Source organism: Lagopus muta, chromosome 4 (genome assembly GCF_023343835.1).
Source record: "Lagopus muta isolate bLagMut1 chromosome 4, bLagMut1 primary, whole genome shotgun sequence".
Taxonomy (NCBI): Eukaryota; Metazoa; Chordata; class Aves; order Galliformes; family Phasianidae; genus Lagopus; species Lagopus muta.
Genome location: NC_064436.1, coordinates 20,252,405 through 20,277,503, shown reverse-complemented (window position 1 = coordinate 20,277,503; position 25,099 = coordinate 20,252,405). Strand labels below are relative to the sequence as shown.

The following is a 25,099-nucleotide window of genomic DNA, read 5'->3' as shown; positions in this document are numbered from 1 at the left end:
CAGATACTGTGTTGATAAAATTACCTCATCTAATGGTCCATATAAAAAAATTATAAAATAATCAAGACAAAAATGAACTTATTTCTAAGATGCCTCCTAAGCACATGTAAAAAAATGAAACAGCCATTTTTCACAGTTTACATCTTAAGTAATACAAGAAGTTCAGGCTATTAGGCTACCTTATAACCTAAGCTTTAAAAACTTGATTTTTTTTTTTTTTTAAGAAGAAATGTGTAATGACACTACCATCACATTACTATAATTGCAAACAGATCCCATTCTGAATCTTCTTCCTACTGGTACAGATACGAAACCAAAACATTTACAAGACCTGTTTCTTTTCTCTGCTCCTTCTGCAAAGCGAAATGTAGCACCAAGTAGGCCTTGTAAGTGATGTGACTTCTCTTCAGTCTCCTCCTCATAATTTTTCCAAATTCTTATTGTGTTCAAGTTTTCCTGTGTTTCACCTACCAGGTTTGCATTTCTAACTTAGCCATCCCATGGGTTTCTTCTAATAATGGACATAACCAACTCTCAGATAGTTCATTGTGCCATATGTGGCAGTCAACAGTAATTCAGACTTAAAAAGTGGTATTCTGTACTGACAGTGTATAAATTACAGATAAAAACCTGAAGTGAAAAATTGCAAAGTGCAATTATTTTTTTTTTTTTAGCAAGGAAAGTAAAATTCTTTGGTAAGCATAGACACAATGCAAGGAATCTGTTTCTTTGCATTGAAATCCTGTCGAGTGGAGCAGGATTCATACTCTGCCACTCTGCGATTTACACGAGTTAAAATCTGCATGAGTTCAAGTTTCCTGGCATGTTCCCTCAGCATTCTACACAGAGACTGAATAAACCAGGAGCCTTCAGCTGCGTTCCTCCAGGAGTAATAGCCTGTGGAAGACAAAGAGACCAAGCTGATCAGATGTAGCAGCAGGATAGGATAGCAGTTACAGAATGACACAACATACCCAACAGCAGAGAAGGCCTTAAAATAAATAAAACCCCTAATCAACACAGTTGAGATTTGATAGTCCCTTCAAATTTCAACCTAAAAGATTTTTCTAGCCATCCATTTTTTTCTAACGTGAGAAAATTTTAAATAGGTAGAAAAAAAAAAAATAAAAATCAAGAGACAGGAGGATTATTGCATGGGAAGTGCTGAATCACAGCCTGAACCTCTGATTGATCACCTGAGGTGAGCAGTGAGTCAGCCATGGGAACACAGGTGAATTCCACCTGCCAGAAGGGGTGGAGCCTGGCTGAACCTCTCCTAGACCCATCTAAGAGCTGACTGCCAGTCGGGAAGGATTTCTTTCTGGACATCCTTCCTTTGGAGTTTTCCAGTGAGCCCAGGACAAGGGTGAGCTTTTTTGTGTGTGTGTAATTAGCCAAACTCTCTTGTATATTTCTTAATTATAACGTCTGCATATTCACTGATTATACAATTATCTTCTGCTCTTACACTAATTATTTATTACTTCATTACAGAATACATGTATGCAGGAGCAGCGATAGCACAATGAGAGCTGAAATACAAAACAGATTTCACTGTCACTATCTTCAAGTCCAAAAGCATGAATTGAAGACTGACTAGACCTTGCTTCTGAAAACTGATAATGGGCATATTAAGGGTCCTGTCACCACTAATTCACTTAGGCTACAATGAAATAGAACTGACAACCAAGTAATACTTAGATGTTTATCACCATTTCTGTATGCATAAATATACACACATACAAATACATATAGATGTTCAATTGCTCTATTCTTTCAGAATTAATGCATTTTCTCCTGTTGCAAATTATTTGCACAACTCAGATTAAATCAACCTGCAGCAGATTAACATTTGAAAAAGACCTATGATGAGTTTTTTTCTGGGAATTGAGAATAGCAAGGGCTTCAAAGAAAATCAGAAGCTTCAGATTAATCAGTCACTGAGTGGAGAACACTGCAAACTGCCCATTATCAGTACAAGCAGATACATAGATACAATTTCAGCAACAAAGATTTTCTTTGCAAGTTTCTCACCTGGAGCAGTAGAATATGCATACAGGAAGTCTGCTTCTACAGGTATTTTTTGACACACTGTTTCATCTGGTCCACTGTCTGCTTCAATACCAGAATCTAATTCTGTCCCTCTACAGGCCTACTTGTTGGAAAGAAAAATGGACAACAAAAAATAAATGAGAAAAAGGCAATGATCATAATGGTAAGAATACTGTAATATCTTCAGCTTTGAAGATGATTAGGATAGTAAGACTCATAAGAAAAATAACTAGCATTTATTTATATTAATTACTGTTTGGTTAGAATGGATATTCATATGAAAGTACATTCAGAAGCTCACTGAGATATTGGCTAGCATTCAGAAAAACTTTACATCACCTTAACTCATTCAAATTAAGGTGATTTCAGTTATTACAAATACTAAGAGGGCAGGCTATTCCAATATTAGGGAATCTTATTCTAGAAGTAAATCCCTATAAGGCTATTTTAGGAATAACTACATTGTACTTATAACTTGTGGGAAACAATTTTTTGAAGTATTCTTATGAGTTGATGATCACTGTTCAGTTGTAGCTCACCTGAATGAAAAAGAGTTTGGGTTTCCCTGCTAGACTTCTGCACTTGTCACCTCTGAAAAGGCTCGTTAGTACCTTCAGTTCAAGAGGGCCATCTGTACCATAGAAGAGTCCTTCATCGCCATGGCTTAGCAACACACAAACAAAACTGCTTCGTTTGCTGTGATCTTCTTCAGAAACTTGAAAGAAAAAGAGAATCAACTTACTGCACTCCCCAAGAAGCTTTGAACGTTGTGCAACAGAACTCATTAAGAACAACTGTTTGCAGACCTAGAAACCTCAAACACTTCACTCCTAATGAAAGGAGCCAGTGTACTTCACTTCATAAGGTCAGACATAGAAAACCCTAAACTTAGGGCCAATCCTATGCCTTGTAGAATGTGGCCACGTGGAAAAAATGGCTATGAACACTGAATGGACAAAGCAAGTTGGGAGTAATGATTCAGCACGCTATCTCAGATTCCAAATGATGCACCTCACTTATATGGTAATGGTCAATAGGATCAGGCTGATGGGAAGTTCTGAGTTGTGGGAAAGGACAGGGAAGTCTTGTTTCTCCTTACATTTCAACACTGGATTACATGGCAACTGCAGTATGAAAACTGTTGCTGCTAGATGGACCTAGCTACTAATGTTACACCTTTCCCTTTGCTCTTGCCTTCTAGAAGCAAGGTCTAGCAAGATTTTTCAGGCTTCTGAGTTTTGTACTTAAAGACCTTTAAGCAAGACATAAAGCTTTTCATCCTGTGGTATGTAAAGATATAGAAAATATGTTCTACTATGTTTTCTGTTGCCTGAAACCATGGGGATTGTTCTTGATGACCAAAATTATTCTTCTAAGTGTACAAAAAGATACAAACAAGGTTTAAAAGAAGGGATCCAAAAGGAGTTTCAAATGGAAGTTTCAAGAAAATGCAAGAGTTCGTAGACAGAAGCTGTAAACTTCTGTTTTACAGCTTGCTGAATACTGGATTTCTATTCTGGAAAAACTGAACTATTTTTATTTTTCTCAAGCAATGCAGCTCAGGCACTTCTATAATCTATGGACAGGCACTGTGTCTATAAGAGTCGAGAAAAGCTAGTTTTGGGGAATCTCTAGTTAGGCCAGAGTTTACACCATCCATGTGGAGGCCTTATGTATACCACAGGAAAGACAGAACCCTGAAATCAGAGAACGTGACCTCCCACTTTTAGCTACTGTCAACAGACAAGCTGCAAGTTAACGCTGTCTAAGAGTCTTCTCTGGTACAAACATTAACTGGCACTAAATAGCCAAATCCACGCTAGCAAACATATGCATTGAAAAAACAGGATTGCTGCAGACTAATTTACTGTTGGGAATACTCTCTGGAACATTTTCACTGCTGAACTGTGACCTGAAACAGTCTGAGAGTGTGCCACAGTTGTGCCAGAGAACCTTCTGACAGTTTACTAGAGTAGACTATTTCAGGGCAAAAGAACACTTCAAGGCACCATTTAATTTACTAGTCTAGATGTATTAAGTCCAAACAAAACAAGATCAGCACAAACAGTGGTATAAAGGGTTTCACTTGTAAGAGAGCTGCTTTGCATCACAAGCCAAACAAAATGTGAGTTATTTCTCTAAAAGAGTAATTCAGTCCACATACAGAACTACAGTAGTTCTGATCCCCTGATAAGGACACCTCTTGGACCACACTGCCCACACTACCCTTCTACCCAATTAAGCAGGTTTCTTTCCAGCTCACAGTTTCTGTGATTCAAAGGTCAGAAAATAAATCTTCCTGCTTTTAAATTTCAGCCTGTTTTTCCAGCCCTCTTTAGAAGATAAGAAAGGATTCTGAGACAACGGTCATGGCACAAAAGAGGGAGAGACAGCAATGATGAATTAACATAGGAACTACAACATATGTTCTCTTTAGCAATAAGGAGGTGTGAAGTACTTTGTAAAAGAACCACAGAAGAAGAGATTTAAGTACTAGAAGTGATTTAGAAACAGTAGACTTAGCACACATTCTGATCATACCTGAACTTACCATTTTTCAATAGCTTAAAAATATCTCTGCTTGACAGATCATTGTTAAGCTTGACTTTATATCCCAGCTTCATGAAAACTTCTCGGACACTTGCAGCATCGGCATCCGTGCCTGAACGAGATGACAGTCCTAGGCATAAGAGACAGGTATTATTTTGATATGATATAAATGGCACTCTCTGATTGAGCCAAATTATTTTCTTTCTTATATCTGCATCAGTCTAGAATATTATTCCATTACTCCAGATCCACTCTGAGAAAAAAACATCATACTATTCATGCACACTCCATCCCCCCCATACCTATTTCATATATTTATTACTTACACCTACCTGTCTATATTGAGAAAGTTACCTTATTTATGTTACAGAAGTCATGACTAAAAGGCATGGCAGATTTGCACACTGCCCATCAGCTTTTCCTCACCACTACTCCCCCTGTGCATATTTAGAAGAATACCCTGAAATGAATCCAATCCACTCAAACCACTTAATTTTTCAATACAATCAAAACTGGACTGCATATTTAATTCTGAAGAATAACACATCAAATTTATCTGAAATACAGAAAAAAAAAAGTAATAATTGAAAGCAGTACCAGTATCTCGGTGGAAGTTCTTGTTGTTTATTATAACACATACTCCCATCTCTGGATAATCCATTCTGTAACTGTCATCAGGCAGAATTCCAGAGTCCACAGACTTGCTAGCAGGTAAGTTCATTCTGTACACAAATCAGACAAGCTTCAAGTATTAATTTCTGTTCTCTCTTCTCTGATTTCTTAGTATCTAAATAAGCAAATGGCTATTTAAGAAAACGAGTGAAAGTGGTAAGATTTGCTACTTGATTCATGGAAGTGATGCCTGTAAAAATCAGTAGACAGATCCAACGTGAGACTATTGAAAAATGCATTCGCCCAGAGGTTGGAGTAACCCATGAAACTGCTTTGCATGGTTGTGCTCTCAAATAATATGATTGATTCAAGTTCCATTAAATCTATGTATACACAAATAAACAGATAAATAAAAGCAATTTGTATTTGTTGTAATCTTCTGTGCAATTTGTAGCAAGCTGAAAACTCAAAGCATCCAGAACAAACTCTCTAAGTGAGAACACATTGTTTTGAATTGAAAACACATTGAGTTTTACAAATAAAAAGTGAGTAGTGATGCTAAATTGACTGTTTCTTGAAGCACTAGAATGAATGACTTCAGAAGGAAATTATCTTCCCAGAGAAGATGTAATCTGATCATAGCACTACACCAATGTAACCACAATGTCACCAAGAAAAATAAGACTGCTCATCTTCCTTCCCACTGCTGTAAATCCCCCTTGTGCCAGTCCTTCTGCACACGTAGGTCTACAGAAGGCCAGTTTAAGAGACTGAACTGGCTGCTGCAAGTTCCAGCAAGATCTAGAAGCAGTTCAAGGAAAGGTGTGAACATTTAGCCAGGGTTAAGACAGAGAAATTTCTTTTCAAGAACAGTTAATGACTTGGTAACTGCTAACCCATATCCAACTGCACCTTAAGTATCCTGCTTTTTATTTCCTTGTTCGTACATACAGCCTGTTTTGTCAGAGATGGTATACTTTCAAACCCAGCACAACTTTAATATGTTGGTTTTTTTTTTTTATGATTAGCATAATTTACCATATTTGAAAACTTAATTTTTAATAGCATCTTTTCTACAGCTCTCGTCTTCAGTTACAGCACAAGATTCCTCAACACTTACATTGAGAACTTAAGCCCAAAGTATCTCACTTACCCTTTGGAACCAGGGAAAGATTTTGCATCTGACAGATCTTCCCCTAAGTGTGGTCCATCTTTTATGTCAGTCATTATGGCTCTTGATTACCAGCTTGAAAACACAAGCAAACAGAAACATATGACAATTCTCATGCAGCGTAATACCTTCAAGAAGACCTTCCACAGAACCATACAGGTTGGAAAAGACCACTAAGATAATCCAGTCCAACCATTAACTCATCATTTTGTTAGTTTTTCTTAAACCTCTGCACAGTTGTTTTGTTTGTTTTTGTTTTTTTAAGATTATGGAGAAAACAATAAAGTTCAAAGGCAACAGTCACATAGAATGACTTCAGCCTAAGGATATTAGTAATAGTAGGCAACTATAAGCATTTCTCAGTAACCTCTACATATCTTGTACTGTAAAGAAGAACAGTAAATATTTTTCTGAATTACTGCATTCCAAAACAACTTTGGAAGAAAAAGTGTGGATCTCATGAAAAGCAGGACAGACAAAGAAATTTAAAGTAATCTCTAAAATATTAAAAATATCCCTAAATGCTTTACTGACATTTTAACACTATGGATATTGTGCCATATTTGGATCATTCCTTGTCACGACAATGGAGAAATCCAAATTTAATTCTCCTCAGTGTAAGTGAAACCAACTGCAACTTAAATTATGTAAAAAAATGCAACAACACAACTTTAAATAGTTGATGGAATGAGTTCTGCACTGTGGACTGCTACGTAATTCAGTGCATAGGGAAAACAGTGTTGAATGATACCAAGGCAGAAATCAATTTAAAAGCAATGATTCTTCCTTCCAGTTGATGGTTTGATTTGGAAGGACCCTTAAAGCCCCCCCAACCTCAATCCCTGCTGGGGGCTGGGTGCTCCCCACCAGCTCAGGCTGCCCAAGGCCCATCCAACCTTGGGCACCTCCATGGATGGAGCACCCACAGCTCTGGGCAGCAGTGCCAGCACCTCACCACCCTCTAAATGAAAACAAACAAACAAACAAACCAAACAACTTCTTTCCATTGCCTGATGTAAATCTACCCTCTTAGTTTAATGCCATCACCACAAGTTATCTTTAACTTGGGATTCAGAAAAGGACTAAGTTAAATCACTGCACGGGACAAAGTAATAATGACTCAGAAGTGGATAAATGCTTAGGCCTCAAGAGAAAGGCAAGGCATGAGAAGGCGAGAATTTTAACAGAACTTGCTGAGCAACCTCTGGTGAACTGGGATCTATAAGTAACCAGGCCAATTAGAAATACTATTAAGTATATGTTGAAATTAGGGCAAAGGTTCTTAATGTGAGGCTCACAACTAAATTTGCCATCTTGTACAATCATTTTATTGTCTGCTATCTTCTTTCTTATATTCCAAATAATACCCCGTGAATATCCTTGGGATCACATATTTTCCGTGGCAGCAACTACCAATACATGAGAAGCACTATTCTGGGTATGTATGAGCTTTTCTCTTTCCTTGTTTCCTATGAGACATTTACTTACTATTTTAGTATCTCCAAAAGATCCTCAAGGTTATTCTGAATACGTTTCTCTGTATCTTGAAGCACTGATGTAATTAAGAAATATGGTTCATAAGATGATTCCAGACTTGAGAACTATATCATAATACGTAGATCTCCTGAAAACCAAATTACAGAAGCAGCAAAAAAGCTGTTATTTCAGAAATAAAGTTTATAAAATGCATTATCAGTTTATATTTTAGAAATGTACTTCAAATATCATGAGGTGGGAACTCGGTTGATAATGCTGAAATTACCAGCCAAACACCATGATCTGGATTCACTCTGCCTAACTACTAAGTTTAATTTCTTAGAAGTTCCCTATGTGAAAAAAAGACACACACTTCCAAAGGGTAACACAAGTACAGAGCTCTCTGCTTTTCAGTTGCAGTGAACTGTAGAGTTTGTGGCTGCTGGGAACTGGCAAGAACAGCTGCCATTGAGAAGAATGCCCAGTGTCCCCCTGCTCCAGCCCAGGTATTTCTGCAATTCTCCAGCACTGTGAAGGTCTGCAGTACCAGCACTTAAGGGCTGGGCCCAGGTAGTGTAAACTAGCAAATATATGACCAGCTGAGATGTGGTCACACCTTGTCCATAGCATGAGCCGACCTGGGCTACCAAGGACTACTTTCAGAAAGACTCAGCCAAAGTATGGGGACAGCTATTGACTCCTTGGCTTACAGGGTGAATTTGGGATTGTTACAGAGGGCAAGTCGATTACCAGGCTGCTCTGGATGCACTTCAGACTGCTCCAAACAAACCCCTGCATCCCATTAGGGACTGGTTTCAGTAAGCAGCAACAGGAATAACCCCGGCAAATGGCTGCAGACTTCAACAGACAACTTTAAGACTTAGCACAGTCTGCAACAACTGAATGCTTCGCTACCACAGATATCAACACTTGCCACAAATGGTAAGAATAAAAAAGGATATTCAACAACTAAGTAACCTTAAGTTAAGGCATCTCCTTGACTTTTTTGTAACCCTGATTAACAACTGCTGTTGTTGATCCAATGTCAAATTGGATTATAATGAATTACAGTTATTTGCTCCACAACACAATTTGCAGTACCATACTACAAAAGTATGTCTTACTGTAACACATGCAAGCTTACGTTCTAACCAACAGTTTCAATTGTTTAATCAAGCATTAAAATCTACTGCATTCAGCTGCAGCTCAAGTGGAGCTTGTCAAAGTATCTTTAAAGAAGCTGGAGACATTATGCAGAAAAGCCTGGTATTCTACATTAGCCATTTACAATATGTACACTTCATCTGCAGAATCTGTAACTCACCTTTAACATTTGTGAGTTTCTGAATGCCTTAGTGCACCAAGTCACTTGCACATCTCTAAAAAGCAAGAGACATCCACAAAGAGAGACCTGTTTCCTTACTAGGCACGCAAATCCATGCTTTCTGCTCTAAAGCACCCGTCAGGGTGACAGCAATGCTCCCTGCAGGATGATGCTGATTCAAACGGACTAGGAATTACCTCATCCTAGTCGAGGTAATGCAATGATGTCATATTCTGTCAAGCAGAACTCACATTTCCCTGTGGAGAATGATCTCATGCTAAAAGGGACAGGGAAAGAAATCAGGACAACACTTCAAAAAAAATTAATAGAGAACTTCTTCTGCCCCTTGATACTCCTGAAAGCTTGGGTAAAAAGAGCTTTCAGTCACAAGCAAATATAAAAAAGCAAGCAGCAAGCAACTGCCTTTTAAAAAATCTTGCAGAGTATGTTCTGCAGATTTCAGGAAGCCTATTTCTACGACCTGTTTTACAATATCTTTGTTTCAAGCCACACAGACTAAGCAAACAAACTGTGAGATGGAGGTACAGGGCGTAAAGGTAATCCTACAGTGATCTCGAGCAGTACGATGTGGCAAGAGCAGCGCTTGAAAGAAGCACAGAGCTCAGCAAGCTATGAGGAAACAACCAGCATCTCCTGGACAGCAACAAAACCAAAAGCATATTTTGCTCTAAATGCAGTTGTTTCAATGCTTTTGTTGTGAGAGGGAGATGATAAAATTTATGTATTTAGTTTGTGCCAGCCTGGATTGACTTACTGTCCTCAGATCTTCGTATATATCACTGCTGCCACATAAACAGCACCAAATTTGGCCAGAGAGGCAGTGGATGCCCCATCCCTGGAGACAGCCGAGGTCAGGCTGGGGGGCTGCGAGCACCTGATGGAACTGTAGGCGTCCCTGTTCAGTGCAGGGATTGGGACCAGGAGGCCTTTAGAGGTCCCTTAAGCGATTCTACGATTCTCGTCTCTTCAAGGCACTGCTTGAACGTCGAACCGCACAAGCCATTCAGCAATGAGAATAGCCAAGCTTCCGAGAGAGGAAGGGAAGCCGCTATCTGACCCGCCCCCAGCTGCCTTCACAGCCGGGCAGCCAGCTCAGCTCCTGCCCCCCAGCTGCTACAAAGCACCCTGTGTCACAACCAAAGCGCGTGTCCGAAACAGAAACCGCAATCGTACAGCCGCCGTACCGGCGACAAAAGGGCACACTTCGCCGCGCGTCACTGCAAAAGCACAGTTATGTGACTGCTAAAGACCGAAAGCTGGTATTTGATGCCCGCAGATACACGCGGCAACGCTACCGCAGCCGCGCTCCCTGCGGCCGCAGGGCCGCCATGGCGGAACGCTAGTTGGAAACAAAGAGCAGCCCGCCCCGCCGCGCCCCTGCCCGCCTCAACCCGCACCGCCGCCGCGGGGCCGCGTCGCGCAGCTCCCGCCACACCCTCCGGTCAGCCGGCTCTATTCCGCCGCGCCTCCTCACCTCCTCCAGCGCTGCCCGCTCCGCCGCGCCGTCGCCGAGGGGCCGGAGGGCCGGCAGCAGGCAGCCCCGCCCCGTGATCCCTGCCCCGCCTCCCAACGGCCGTCGTTCGAACGCCGGTGGCGGCAGCGCGCGGGACGCGGAGAGGCGGGAGGCGGCCGGGCCGAGTCCCCCTGCTTCAGAGCGGTAACGCTCGGTGCGAGCGAGTAGCAGGCAGCCGTGCGGCGTGCCCCGCCGGGACCTGAGGTGGGCCTGAGCCGCCGGCTCGGGCGTGCTGCGGGCGAAGTTTGGGCTCTGCGCTGTAAGTACGTGTGCCGACCTGCGCCGAGCGGCCTCGCGCCCTGCTTCGCTTCTGTCTGCTGGAAGGAATTGCGTTTCTCTGGAACGCCCCATCCCTGGAGGTGTTCGAGGCCGGGTTGGATGGGGCCCAGCATAGCCTGGTCTAGCACTCAGTCTAGCAGTTAGCAAGCCTGTCTGTGGCACAGGGGTTGGAACTGGATGATCCTTGAGGTCTCTTTTAACTCAAGCCATTTTATGATTCCATGTCATGTTACTTGTTACTGCTGAGGAAAAATGAGCTGCATTCATTAGCGTGCCACAGGTCAGCTCAGCATCAAGACAATCAAGCTGTTCTTCACACATTAAGAAATTTATCACTAGGGAGAAAGCTATCGAGTAGATTCCTCTAAGACTGAATGAACTTCTTGGTGTTGAGTGATACGAGCTACAGAGCTACACAGAGCTACATGCCTTGAGTCATGTAGGCCAGGAAGCCAGTGTAAACAAAAGGCATTATTTTAAACAGTGGCTGATTTGCATGTCTGAACTTCATTTCCCAGCAGGTGTGGAGGGTGTTTTGTCCATAAGCATAATAGCTTTTGAGTATGAGTTTTACTTAACAAAAACAGTGGGTACACATGACAAAATTATGCATATCCTTCCTCTGTCGCAAGGAGAAAATTACCATATCTGAAATGGCAAGTTCACTTGTTTAAACACACCACCACAAGGCTAAGGTATAAATAGTTAACAACTCTAATGTTCTCATCAATTAACGAAGCAGTCTTTCATCAAAGGAGGAAAATGAAATAGCACATCCATTAAGTCATCTCCCAACAGATACATTTTCTCAGCATCTTCTTGCTATCGTTCTGCTGAATCAAAACCATCACACACATTGCTAAGACGATTTCTTTCTTGAATTAAAAATAATCCTTCCTCCTACTTCTGGGACAGAAGTGACCAAAAGAAACCAGGAATTTCCTGATAAACCCAGAAGTCTGGCTGGTCTGTAGGTATAAATGTACACGCTGGGAAAAACATGACATGTTGGACTGCTGAGAAGCTAAGAGTTGTTTGGACTGAAGTAACAGCAATAGATGTCAGAGCCATCAATCTCTGCCCAGGTTCAGATATCACCCCAGCAGCTGTTTCTGGCAGGGAGCATACTAATCTAAACAGGAAGCTGAAAAGGAGCACAAAATTAAGGGGATTGAGCTTTTTCCCCTCTTCTTTTGAATGGTCACCTAATGGGAAGGTTCTGATCCAGGGGGAAAGTCTGTTGTGCTTTGACATCCACTTAGCTTACATTTACAGCAGGGCTGTCAGCAAAGCTAAACCAAAGATTTACTTCTCAGAAATGCTGACTGCTGTTAGAATTTCTCTTTTTGTTTCCAAAGAAGAAACTAATAGCCTTAAAAGGAAAGGAGTAGAGGAAATTAGTATGACAGCAGACTGATAGCATCTGTAGACATGTATGAGGTCAAACGTGAAATTAGTACTCTTATTTAGAGTGGACTAAGCTATCAAAACACAGGTAACCAGGAAACTTTACTATGGAAAGCTTGGAAAGGGGATTCAGAAGACCTAACATTTGGGCTTTGAGGCCCATGAGGATATTTAGATGTGTAAACTCACATTGGGGGATGCATCTTGTTAAAGGTTTGAATGCTTCTAAGTATACCTAGTTTCATTTTTTATCTTCTATTGCAGCTGGCACGTAGTTATGAGATCTAAGGACTGGATAGTGGTTGAGCCAGAAAGAACAGAAAATATACTTCCAGGATTTTTTTGTGGGCTTTCTTTTTCTATTTTACTACTTCCTGCTTGTAAAGTAGCAGCAGATACTGTTGCTTTAAACCCAAAAAAGGTAGCAGTTAGACTTCAAGAATAAAGAAGGAATCACTTACCCCCTTTCCAAGGACCAGGGCTCACCAAACACTCCAAAGGAGATGACCTCCAAGTAGAGATGCTTCCCTTGTGGCTGCCAGCCCTTAAATGAAGTTAGGGAGGGGTGGAGCCAGGGTCTGCCCCCTGCCAGTCACACAAGTGAATTGCTTCCAGCTGTGCTCCCTGGGCTGGCTACACCCCTCACCAGCTGCTCAGTCACTGGTTCAGGCCATGACCAAACAGTTCCCATATACTGCAGTTTCACATTTTCCTAGCTATGCTCTTACCCATTTGCAGGAGTGCTGAGGGGCATTGGATTTTCAAGAAAAATAGTTAATATAATTTAAAAGTAATTACACATGTGCTATGTTAATGTACTTATTTTGCTTTACTACTTTACTTAGTAGCATTTGGATTACTTTATATGACTATGAGTTTAAAGGTTGTGTGATTATGGCATCACATGCTGTTTCTTGACAACAGATAGGATTGCTATTTTAAATCTGCAAGAAAGGATACAGAGTGTGAGATTGTAAAGCAGATGAAAATAGTAACTGATAGCAAGGGTTGGCAGCAAGTAATGGAGCCCTTAATTTGAAAAATATTTCAAATTTTTTTACTTTGAGAATAAAGAAGCTTAGAGCTAGAGTCACTCAGATCTCTTTATCAGGAACCAAAGTGATGTTTTTCCCACAAAAATCAGTTTTATAATTTATCTGAGTGTGAAGCAGAAGTAATAGTTTTTTTCACTCCTTACTAGTGTTGTTTTAGCTGCTTTAAACCACTCTGTATATATTTTCAGGAGGAATATATTAACACCATACTGTAAGCAAAAGTGAAGCTTGCTAGGCCTTCCCTTACTACATCTGTTGTGTTGATCTTTGATATTAATAGGAAAATAAATCATTTTCCAAAACTGTCTGAAAGTATTTAATGTTGAAAGCAGACTCGTAGGCAAGGTTAGGTGTTGATTCAGAGTATTGTCTATTTCTAGTCATTAAATAAAGTATGCTCAACAAGAGAAAGAATCAAAAGCAATGATGAGTACCAAAGAAGTTAGAAGTGAGTCACAAAAATTGATAATGATCTGTTTGTAATTGCTTTAGGACAAATGAAGAGAAAATGGGAAGAAAGAGTGAAGAAAGTTGAAGAACTAGCGTCTTACTATGAAAGAAACCCTATTCCTACAGTTTATAAACCAAGACTGTCCAAACCTTTTCAGCCATCCCGTGTTTGGAAAATATTTTGTCGGCAGGCTGAAGCTTTCAGATTTGTGAAAACCTGCAAGGAGGTAAATCGTTAGTGAATATCTCTGCTCTTTGGTGCTTCCAAGGTTGAACTTGACTGAAAAACTTGGTGAACAACAAAATCTTCATCACATTGCAAGATCCCCTTTTTTGCAGACCTGATACATCAGTATTTTAATTTTTTTGGAGATAGCTCTAAGAAGTACTACTTGGAACATAAGAATTGATACCTGGATTTAACCTCTAATAGGAACAATAGCTTTTGGTAATCTTGTAGTGATCATATCTTCTCTCTGAAGAGAAGGAAGCTTTCAGGTTTGGCAGAAGAATGGGAAGGAAGTGAGAGTTGCGTAGGAAAAGAAGCAAAACTGAGGAAAAAAAAGGGAACAACAAGAGTCAGAGACAAAAAGACAAACATTACAACTCTCTTCTACCATCAGGGCAACAAGATCAGATGCTGTGAAATAATGATCCAAATAAATATATTAAGCAAAATGTATCTTTTCCAGTTCTCTGCATTTAATACTTTTCAAATTGCTGCTTCTAAAGAAACATAACGCAGTGTATCGTTTTCCTCTGCTGCATTACATGTTCAAGTAATCCTGATTGTCTTGCTTTCTTGAATGTACTTTGACTGTATCAAAGTACAAATCACTGTGGTGATGTTTTGGTTTTGGCTTCAGATTTCCATTTTTGGATCTAAATGACATAGGGTCTAAAGCCATATGCTGCCATCATGTCAGTGATGTCCTGTCAGGACACTGGCCTTCCTCCAATTACAGGCAGTTGCACTTCCTTGATCAGGAAAAAAGGACTTACAGAATTTATATTGATGCACAGCAAAGAAAAGCTTCTTGTTTTCACTCATGTAAATAAAATTAGGATGATGTTAATTAAAAACAGATACTACTTCTGTTGAAAAAGGATAAGCGATCTATACTTAGAATTTCCTTGTATTCACTACCTTTTGACCAAAAAATGGATGTTGAATAGGAACTTGTGATGCCTTCTGATTATTTTTTTTTATAAATAAATAATTCTGTTTTTGTTTTAAAAGGATGTTCATGTATTTGCCTTGGAAAAGAACACACAAAATGGACAGAGGTTTTACCTCGTGACTACATATAAAGAGCTCTGGCATTATTACACGTAAGTATTTGAAAAAAGTACTCTATACTTTACTGGTGAAGTGTCACAGAACTGTAATGGGACGACTAAGGTTTGATGTTGGTCATAGGAATAATCTTAATAGTGACAAATCTATCTATTCTACAGTGGTTTTCAATTTTCCTTTGAGTTGAAGTTGGCCATTATTTCCTGTGAATTAAGGATTCCACTCACTGAAGTTAAAACAGTAGATTTGACTGTCAGTTTTCTTTAGGGATCTTGTCAATAAGTGACACAAACATCTCTCAGTGATTAGTCCTATTTCAACTTGAATTGGTATTACTATTAGTACAAACATCCAATTACCAACTGTCTTGCTTTTGCATGATGTAGTTTCAGATATGGAATTGGATCATGTGCTGAATATTTTTTTGTAATTTTTGTTCTACATTAAAATACCTGGTTTTAAAGCAAAAGACAACTAAGAGTCAATGTTTGTATGAACTGTAGACTTGAGGTTTTTTTCCTCAATTTAAAAACGAGATTTTTTTCTTAATATTTAATTTAGTTGAAAGAAAAGATCTATGTAACCTCCCCTTTTTTGTGCTTAAAACATATGAATGATAAGTTTTTTTTTCTGTAGTTTCCATCATTCCTTAAATTCTCAGCACCATTTCTGCTGATAGCACATACTGTAAGACCTGGGAGGATGTGAATGGGAAAGGAAATACTTTCCAAACTTAAACTCATTCTAGACCAGGCAAATATCAGTAAACTTTCTGAAGTTAGTTACATTTGTTTTCAAAGTGTTAAAGAGCCAGTACTGGTTTGAATATGAGTGGTTGACTAAAGAATCAAAGAATGTTTAGGACTTGTGGGATTCATGCTTGCATTTGATGAGTATAAACATCTATAATGTTTATCATGAGAGGTTGTGATTTGTTTTTGTTTTTCCTTAGCAAAGGTTATAAAACAAGTCTTATGCATTGCTACGAAGTAATTCCTGGAAAAGATGCTTGCAAGCTTTATTTTGATTTGGAGTTCTACAAAGCAGCAAATCCTGGTGCCGATGGCAAGGATATGGTTGCAAAGCTAATTGAGGTAAACTGGAACACAGTCATGCTGTAGACTAATGGGAGTTTGGTTTTGGTTTAATATAAAATCAAAGTATTTAGCGTTTCATCTTGATCTGTAGTAAAGTGAAGAATTAGAGAGTTAGTGGGTGCTTTTAATGAAGTGAAAAGTAGATTTTAATTACAGCTCAGGTTGCCTGCTTCGTGCTAGAGCATGATGGTTGTCAGAACACTTGTATTCGCTGTAGGTTTACTGTTATGAATTTGCTTGCAGATTGTTTTATGTGCTCTGGCACTTCAAAGCTGTAAAAGTGGATGAGTGTTTTAGTTATTCTTCAGAATAGCATCAATAAAAGTTCCGTTTGAATATTCTTCAGATCATTCCCTATGCTAACGGGTGCAGTCACATCAAAGCTCAGACGAAATCCTCCTGCTTTTAGGCACCTTTGTTGTAGCTGATTTAGATAACGATGTAGAGAAAATCAGGTGACTGCACTCATCAGTTTTGATGCCTAAAGTTAAATATGTTTGCTAACTGCCAATTCTATTAAATATTGCAAATTTTTGTTCTATTGCAAATTTGATTGGAAAATGAGACCCAGAGCAACTGCAAAATGAGAAATAAAGCAGGCTCTTAGAATGTCTTATGTTCCATCATAACACAACATCTCTTTGTCAGTGGCTGTTTATTTATAAGACTTCTGATGCTTATGTGTCTCTAGCTAGAATGGAAAGAAAGATGATTGAGGCCATTCCTTTGTAAATAACCTTTAGATGACATAGAATCTGGAAGGCTGTACTCCATTGTAGATAAGTTCTGAAATCTAGAGATTTCTAGGGTTAGGAAGAGACCTTTGGATTTGCTGGGGGGACATGAGATGCTATAAAGTTAAGCTTCCAGACCTGTCAATTCTAAATCCCAGTCCTAAAAATGTTTAGATTGTAGTGGGTGTGCATAGCTGTGGGTGTGAACTGTTTTGGGGGCGGCGGGGGAGGAATGAGGATAGAGGCACTACATTAGATTTTGACCTGAGAAACTGCTCAACTTATCGCTGCTAGTGATTTGCTCTGTTAAAAAGGTACAATATGTACCAAACATGGAGTCCCATTTTTGTATATTGAGTTAATTAATTGTACCCACTAAACAAGAGAAAAAGACAGGTAAATAAACACCAGAATCTGCATTTGTGATAGATTTCACAGACTCTGCTTTAAAAATCCTAGAGAAAACAGCCAAACTGATGTCCATATAATTTTCAGCTTGTCAGCCAGAAGTTAAAAGAACTGTATGACGTTAACTGCTCAGCCAGAGATGTCTTGAATTTAGATTCCAGTACTGATGAAAAATTTAGTCGGCACTTAATATTCCTACCCTGCAAGACTGTATTTAAGGATAACATTCATGTTGGTAAGTGTGTTCTTTTCCCCTACGCGCTAGAAATAAACGGTAAGGTTTTGCCTCTTTACAGTGCCATCTCACATTCAAATATTTATTTTTATTAATTTGTATGTGGAAACAAACATCATCTCAGAAAAAAGACTATTGCTATTGAAGTGCCATTATTCCTCAACTCATCTTTTACTTGCTTTTTCTATAATTATCATTTGTTTTTGTAAAATCATAACTTGTGTTTCTGTTTACTTATAAAACTGCTGGCAGGACTGTTATTTGGCTTGAAAATTATTTTACAATAATTAGTTAATTTTCAGATTAATGAAAGGATAATACAATTAAAGTTAAGGCTGCTGGCTGTAAATATAACTGGTTTGGGCTCCACACAGCATCAGAAAGCCAAGACAAAGATGGCTTGAAGCCACTGGTGCATATAAACATGGTTCATAGAAAGCTGAAAGCAATTTTAATTGATGGAAGTTGGGATTTCCTGGGATAGAGCAATTCCAACACACAAAAAAATTTGCCATGTCAGGACTGTCTCAGAACCATTTTTAATTCTTAGGAGCACTGGAATCCGTGTCACTAAAACTTTGAGGAGTAGCTCACTTGGCAAAGTAAGCAGACTGTTGAATTTACTAGCAACTTGCTTAGGATATTGGCTGCCATTCCCAAATGTGACCCAGAACAGTTACTTCTTACGTGATGCCATAGCAACAGCAACAAACACAAAGGAGCTGGATAGGATCACTGCAGTGTTTATTTCAAAAGTATGGTCTTTAATTCCTGCGCCACTAGAAAATTCTTATGTAATACATGGATGATAAATAATTTGGTATGACAGAAATTTTAGCCTGTGATCCTGATAACTAAATTGTGTTAGTCAGTTCTTTCAGTAGAAGCTTAAACTATTTATTCTAGCTCATTAGCTAAGAGTTTTGTCTCTCGACTGTTAAGTGAACTTGACGTTTACTTTCAGATTAAAACGTATAGAGAATTACATATGCTCTTGTTAACAAGGCCTTTGCCTTTTCAACAAATACTGAAGTCACAGTATGAATGCATTTTATAATTACAGTCTGTCAGTTAAAGTCACGCACGTTACCACTAATACTGCAATCCAGACTTTTCATTAATGCATTTTAGTAACCTACTTGATAAACCCATCTGAAAACTAACTTCATACGTGGTGCAAAATGCTCTGTGGTAGGAAATATCTAGGAATGCAGTTTCATAAAATAACTTCCCATAAACTACATTAAAAAATATGTATTCTTTAATGTGACAGGAAGATTTCGGTCTAATGTTTTAAGTTAAAAGAGCTAATATATTTTTAAGACATGTTCAGATGTTTTTAAATTTATCATAGTTTGTTGTTCTGGAAAATGAATGACCTCATCTTCAATAATACCATTTCTCAAGCATTTTGTTAGGAGTCACGCACAGAAGGATGTCTTAAAAATGCGGCCTTGACTGGCAGCATGAAATAACTGCAACAGTGCAGGTGTTGTGATGGGTAGGGGAAAATATTTGAAAGTTACAAAAGACAGTTGTTTCATATTTGCTCTTTTATCCGAGACTGGATTTGGTTCAGAATCTTGGCTTGGAAAACTGCACTGACAGCCTATGCATTTGTTTCATTATTTTTCTTTATTTCTAATGAGGTGGTTGCCAATGCAATTCGTTTCTCTTTCTCTGCAGCAATATTGCAAAGGGAAAGATAGCAGCCATATGACACATTTAATGCACACACAAAACTGCTTATTTTCTCATGTTTAAAAAAAAAAAAAAAAATGGTATAAGTTTTTGCCAAGCATTGGTTCCTTATTCACTAGCCATGACTTGCAAAATCCAGGAGATGAAAAAAAAACCCAAACAGCTGCACCCACTTCCATCTTGGCTGTTTTGAAAATGTTTGCACACGGGTGATTAAGATTTTCTTGACTCATACAGTTGTGTTTTGTTTTGTTTATAAGGTAACTTTGTGAAAACCATTTTGCAGCCTGCCATAACGTTAATGGAGAGTAACGTCACTGCTCCCATTGCAGAAGGAGGAACAGGATATATTTTCCAGTGTTCTGCACCAACAGCTGAGTTAGATGGTTCTCTTACAAACTTCACTGCAGTCAAAGATGCCTCCAAAGTCTGGCCAGCCATTGCTGACCAAAGAAAAGAAACAGAAACATCATACCATGGAGAAAACTCTGAATTTTCTTTTCTAATAGTAAATAACAAAGAAGGAGACAAGCAACTTTTTGTGGATCTAGGTACGTATAAGAACTGCTTTTAAACCTGCTTAGGATGCAGCAACAGTTAAGCAATCAGACCTTTAATCTTTGATAACAGAATTGTTAAGATTGTTCTTGTTTTTTTCTTTACGTTCAGAATTTAAACCAAATACTATCCATGCTCAAACAACAATCATAAGCTCCAAAGGAATCACACATTCTTGGCTTTGGAACTTTTTATATTTACTATATTTAACTACTTTGTTCAACAGCTTGAAGAAATACTTGTTATGTGGCTCTAATGGATTTTGTTCCAAAGGACTTACTGCTCCTATTTGACTGAAAGGGGACATATTGTTATCGTTTCAGTTGAATTAGAAACTGCCTAATTATAGAGCAAGCATTAAGGGTGTGGTCTTTTGTTTTGCTATACACATATGAATTGAGGTGTCTTCCTCTGTTTGGAATGACAGCTATTAGATTTTGATGACAGAATAATAGAAATTAGGGTTGGACACTTCATGCCCCACCTGTTCTTTGCCTATACATGGCATTAAAATGTTAATAATCTTTAGGAGCACAACACCCATAGTCAAACTGAAGTTGGAAATTGCCTCCACCCTTATGATCTGGAGTGTTTATCCTGAGTGAAATGAAAATAGCTTTGCACACTTTTGTACAGTGATTTATGTGTCTGAAGAATTATCGTGTTTTTTCTTAGACTTCACTGAAGAACCCCTCTGACTTCAAATTCTTCTAATGGAATACACAGGATCATTTCTATTGCTAGCCTTTAGTACATCTGATCTGTTGAAACATAATCCCAAAATTGGTATTTTGTTATGCTTCTTTATTACTGATTCAGGATCACTTTATACATCTACTAACTAAAATTCCTTTGAGATATTAGTTAGAGAATGGAAATTAAAGGAAAGCAGACTGTTTAGTCTGTCAATCCACCTTTTAAGGATTTGATGTTAGTCCCCAAAATTAACTATCTTTAATATTTATGCCACCATCTTACCACAAAACTGGAAAGCTAAACCAGACTACCTGGAGTACTGAGTTACAGCACAAGGCTGCACCAATAGAAAGGCATGTGACATTGCAGAGTTTTTAGTTCCTTTTCCTTCATGCAAATTAAATGCAATGCACAACTAAAGCCCCCACCTCTCTGATAAAGCTTGAGACAGATTAGGTGATGTTTACCTTTTTAATTGTGTTTGGTTTTGAGATTGGAATTACATTTTCTTGATACGCACTTCAGACAAGTCGTGTCTGCAGAACACAGGAAGTCTGCTAAGCGTGATGTCATATCTGATTAAAATAACTGTAGCTTTGTATTCTCAGTGGTATTTCACAAAACTATTGTGAAATCATGTTTTATGTTGAAGAGAAACCTCCAGCAATGATAAGGTCAGAATGATGCTGATGTGAAAATGCTGAGTGTCTTACATACGATTTAAGAATTTATGTTTGCATAATCTTAATTGGCCACATTTCTGCTGTGAGAAGTGAGCTGAAACCACTCAGTTTTCAACCATTCCTTAAACCCTCAGTTGGGTCTCAGAAAAATTGTTCTGTTTACAAATATACAGTAAATCCTAGCAAGCACTGTTACTTTATGAAGTACTTGTTTTCCTGTAGGAGTTTACACAAGGAACAGAAATTTCCGGATGTATAAGTCATCAAAAGCAGGAAAAAACGTGATTCTGACAATAGCAGAGGATAACAAGTTTGTCCCTAACTGTGAAGAGAACATTTCTTTGGAGGAAGCATATTTTCTTTCCTCTTTGGTCTGCAATGTTAGGTAATGGTTTAATTCCAGTGGAATTTTAAATATTTTAAAATACAATTTCAGTGATTTTTCTCCTACAGCACTTATGAGCAAGTGCTATGGACAAGCAGGTAATCCATGAACACTGTTACACTGCTGTTTTTCCTGGAATTCCCTGCCTTTGAAGAAAAAAAATCTTGGGACTCAGTTTCCATGTTTAACCTACATTCAAGTGTCCAAAGTATGTTAACAAATTAAAAGATTTTTGTACATGTTTACTTGCACACCAGATTTCCCCTTTGTTACAGAGACTTCCTTAGATTGGTTGCTACCTCACATAATAATCTAAACTGTTTGTTTCTAACTGACCCTCAGGTGTTTTGCCCTACATGACTTGTAGCTTAAGATGATCCCAGTAAAATACTGTTACTGAAAGAGGGTTAAATGGTATCTCTGTGTATAATTTCATGAAAACAAGTTTTTGTTGCTTCCATTTTCTTAAGTATTCATTTTCCTGAACCAATGCCAGTAGCCCAATAGCACAAACCATATATTGTATTTATGTCACAGAATCAGCTGAATGTCATAAATATGGGTGAGAAGTTCTGCTGCATTGAATTTAGCCTTCTGTAATCAGCTGGCTCATAATGAACAATATGGAAGGGCAGTTCAGTGCAGACAGAACGGAAAGAAAAATAAAGCTGGAACTTTTTGAAATGCTCAAATATTACACCTAGAGCAAATATTTCTGTGAATGCGTACCATTAGTCTCTAAATGGCTGGCTCCTGGGATTTCTGCCAGGCAAGTTTGGCTTTTTTGAAGGAGTAAACCCTGCCCTCTGCTGAGCAATAAGAGGCAAGCGTCCAAAAGTGCTGCAGGGACAGTAAGAGGCATTATAGGGGGGGTAAAAGAATGGAAGGGGCCTCTGGAGGCCTTGTGGGCCAACCCCTCCACTCAGGCAGGGTACCCAGAGCTGGTTGCCCTGGGCTGTTCTCTTATGCTATGCTGTGTTATATCATAGTGTGCTATGCTGCAAGAATCATACATTTTCCTTTGCGTTCTCTCTTTCATTCAGATCCAAAGATGACACAAGAATTCTATCTAGCTTTCTAGAAGAGGAAATAAAGATGTCTGCTTTTTTAAGAAGTAAAACCACCAGAAGCACCAGAGGTACTGCAAGCCTTTTCTGCTCTATAGAGAAGGGGCACAAAAACAAATATACATTTAAGTTAGATGTGCCGTGACTTACACACCTGATAGATTGTATGAGAGCTCTTCCTCAGCTAGATTTCTGCAGAAGGCAGAGTAGGGATGACCTGTACCACCTCCAGCACTCTGCAGTGCTTGGATGCCACTTACCTTCCCTCTTTGTCCCCAAGCAGTCATGATCTGCTCCAGTTCTCCATCTCTTGCTGATGGTGGTTGGGGAGAGGTCTCTACTTGCCATTCCATGCCAAGCACCAGCTTGCTGCCACTGCACGTGTGGTTGCAGTGCTGGATACTCAGAATAGCACAGTGAGAGCACGAGTTGAGAGGGCTCTTTTCTCCAACCCTTTTGCCCCAGAACGCCTCACTAAAAATCAGAAGAAAGCTCTACAGGAAATGATCACTGGATTTACCCCTGCTTTTATGTAAGGAAGGGGTGGGATTTGTGCCTCTGATCTATCTAGCATGTAACAGTACATTACCACTATGTTATAATTACAGAAGCATTATGCATGTGGCTTTTTTTTTTTTTTAAACAGAGTCCATGGAAGGCTATCAGGATTCACCATATCCAGAGATTGATTGTTTTGTTCGTTCTTTGATTAATAAAGACGGGGTGCAAGGAGGTAACAACTGTGCCATTATTTCCAGATGAATATTCAGCAGCACTATTTTTCAAAAAGTAATTTTCTTTTTCAGGGATAAGGCAATGGAATTATTTCTCAGGGGAAGAAATACTCGTTTATGATATTTCTGGTTACCGTTGGTGTGAAAATATTGGAAGAGCCCACAGAAGTAACAACATCATGTATGATCTTTAACTATTCAATTTTCACTTCAGATCAGATCTATTACATATTTTTCTGCTCAGCTGCAATTCTATGAAAATACTTAAATTTTCATCACCTGTTAAAATTTCTGCCCTCTTACTCTGTCAGGATACAGTTCTCCTCTGAAATTTACTTTGTGATGTAAGAGCCACATGTCAGTGTGAAATCATTATCAGTAGTTTGTGGACAAACAAAACCTGTTCCTTCAGTGTCAGAGTTTCAAAGGTGTGTATATTTATTTCCTTTACATAATGTTAGTAAAAACCAAAATTATTATTTCATTTGTAGGATTCTGGTAGATCTAAAAAAGGAAGTCTGGTATCAGAAGTGCCACGATCCAGTCTGCAGGGAAAAAAACTTCAAATCACAAAGTATGTATTTTGTTTGCCAAGCCACTGTATTTAACGCTCTTTGGAATCTTAATTTTAATTAAACACCTTATCTTTGATTTTAGGTCTTCCATTGCCACCTAGGATATGTTTGTCTTCCCTTTTCATAGAGGTATGTGTTTTGTCTTATCAACATGCTAAAAGCTAAGCCTTCTTTAGCAAAAAACCTATATACAATACACTATTTGTAGTTTGCTGAAAACTAACACATTCCTATTGGTTTTAAAACAGGCTTCCATGGGGTAGTGTGGCTATAAATTAACTCCTTGGAAACTTGTTGGCCAGCTTTCTGTAGCATTCATTATATGTAACAGTTGCAAGAGTTCAGTTAGAAATATGGAATAAAGAATGTTCTTGTTTCTAAAAGGAGGAAGATCATAAGGTAACAGATGAACATGAGCACACAGAAGAAAAAGTAACATCACATTCCAACCCAGCAAATCTGTCAGACAGCCCAGCCTCTGGAGAAGACAACACATCTCAAGACACTCCGTGGGACAGTGCAAGTGATGATGCCTATTTGGTAGAAAGCGCTGAAGATGTGGAGCTAGCAGAAGCAGCAGATGATAGTCTGGGTTACAACACAGAAGAAATTCCTGATGAAGTTCTTTTGGAATTGTCATGGAAACAAGACACTTGTAACAAAGAAGACAGCTAACCGTGGACTTAGCTAGCAAACAGACTAGTAGCAACAAAGCTTGCTTTAATACAGCGTGGGTATCACATGCCTTCAGTGAAAGATACTGTGATGTAGTTCAAAAGCACTTTTCTAGAGCTGTTAGACAGTAAAGCTAGTAACTGCTAAAAACAAGCAACCCTGAGAACACATTAAACGGGTACAAAGAGATCACAGGGGCTGAAGAAGACTGGGCTGGAAACTCCTCATGAAGGCTGCTTCAAGACATTTAGCACTTTGAAGGCTTACTGCCTTACAATTTCTGTTTTCTTAGCTGTTTGTTCAACTTCTACCAATAAGCCAAATAGTAAATTTCTTCACTTCCA

General features: G+C 38.8%; 2 protein-coding genes across 6 annotated transcripts; one reads left to right on the top strand and one right to left on the bottom strand.

The window, feature by feature from the left end:
- Nucleotides 1-179: 179 nt before the first annotated feature.
- Nucleotides 180-12,959, bottom strand: CASP3 (caspase 3). Of its 3 annotated transcripts, none has more exons than XM_048943698.1 (8): nucleotides 12,867-12,959; nucleotides 7,874-8,009; nucleotides 6,368-6,460; nucleotides 5,200-5,324; nucleotides 4,604-4,732; nucleotides 2,592-2,767; nucleotides 2,035-2,152; nucleotides 180-897 (listed from the first exon to the last, which is right to left on the bottom strand). In XM_048943698.1, the coding sequence occupies exons 3-8, from the start codon at nucleotides 6,439-6,441 to the stop codon at nucleotides 671-673; spliced, it is 849 nt and encodes a 282-aa protein (XP_048799655.1). In that variant the 5' UTR covers nucleotides 6,442-6,460; nucleotides 7,874-8,009; nucleotides 12,867-12,959; the 3' UTR covers nucleotides 180-670. The 3 variants fall into 3 exon arrangements, with proteins under 3 accessions (XP_048799655.1, XP_048799654.1, XP_048799656.1); XM_048943697.1 differs by lacking the exon at nucleotides 12,867-12,959 and adding an exon at nucleotides 10,681-10,778; XM_048943699.1 differs by lacking the exon at nucleotides 12,867-12,959 and adding an exon at nucleotides 9,186-9,240.
- PRIMPOL (primase and DNA directed polymerase) lies at nucleotides 10,869-24,755 on the top strand. 3 transcript variants are annotated; one of them, XM_048943693.1, is made up of 13 exons: nucleotides 10,869-10,978; nucleotides 13,953-14,137; nucleotides 15,151-15,242; nucleotides 16,160-16,301; nucleotides 17,534-17,681; nucleotides 19,643-19,933; nucleotides 21,542-21,704; nucleotides 22,748-22,842; nucleotides 23,418-23,504; nucleotides 23,578-23,686; nucleotides 23,997-24,079; nucleotides 24,163-24,209; nucleotides 24,465-24,755. In XM_048943693.1, the coding sequence occupies exons 2-13, from the start codon at nucleotides 13,958-13,960 to the stop codon at nucleotides 24,753-24,755; spliced, it is 1,728 nt and encodes a 575-aa protein (XP_048799650.1). In that variant the 5' UTR covers nucleotides 10,869-10,978; nucleotides 13,953-13,957. The 3 variants fall into 3 exon arrangements, with proteins under 3 accessions (XP_048799650.1, XP_048799651.1, XP_048799648.1); XM_048943694.1 differs by having other exon boundaries at nucleotides 10,881-10,982; XM_048943691.1 differs by lacking the exon at nucleotides 10,869-10,978 and adding an exon at nucleotides 13,193-13,288.
- Nucleotides 24,756-25,099: the final 344 nt, after the last annotated feature.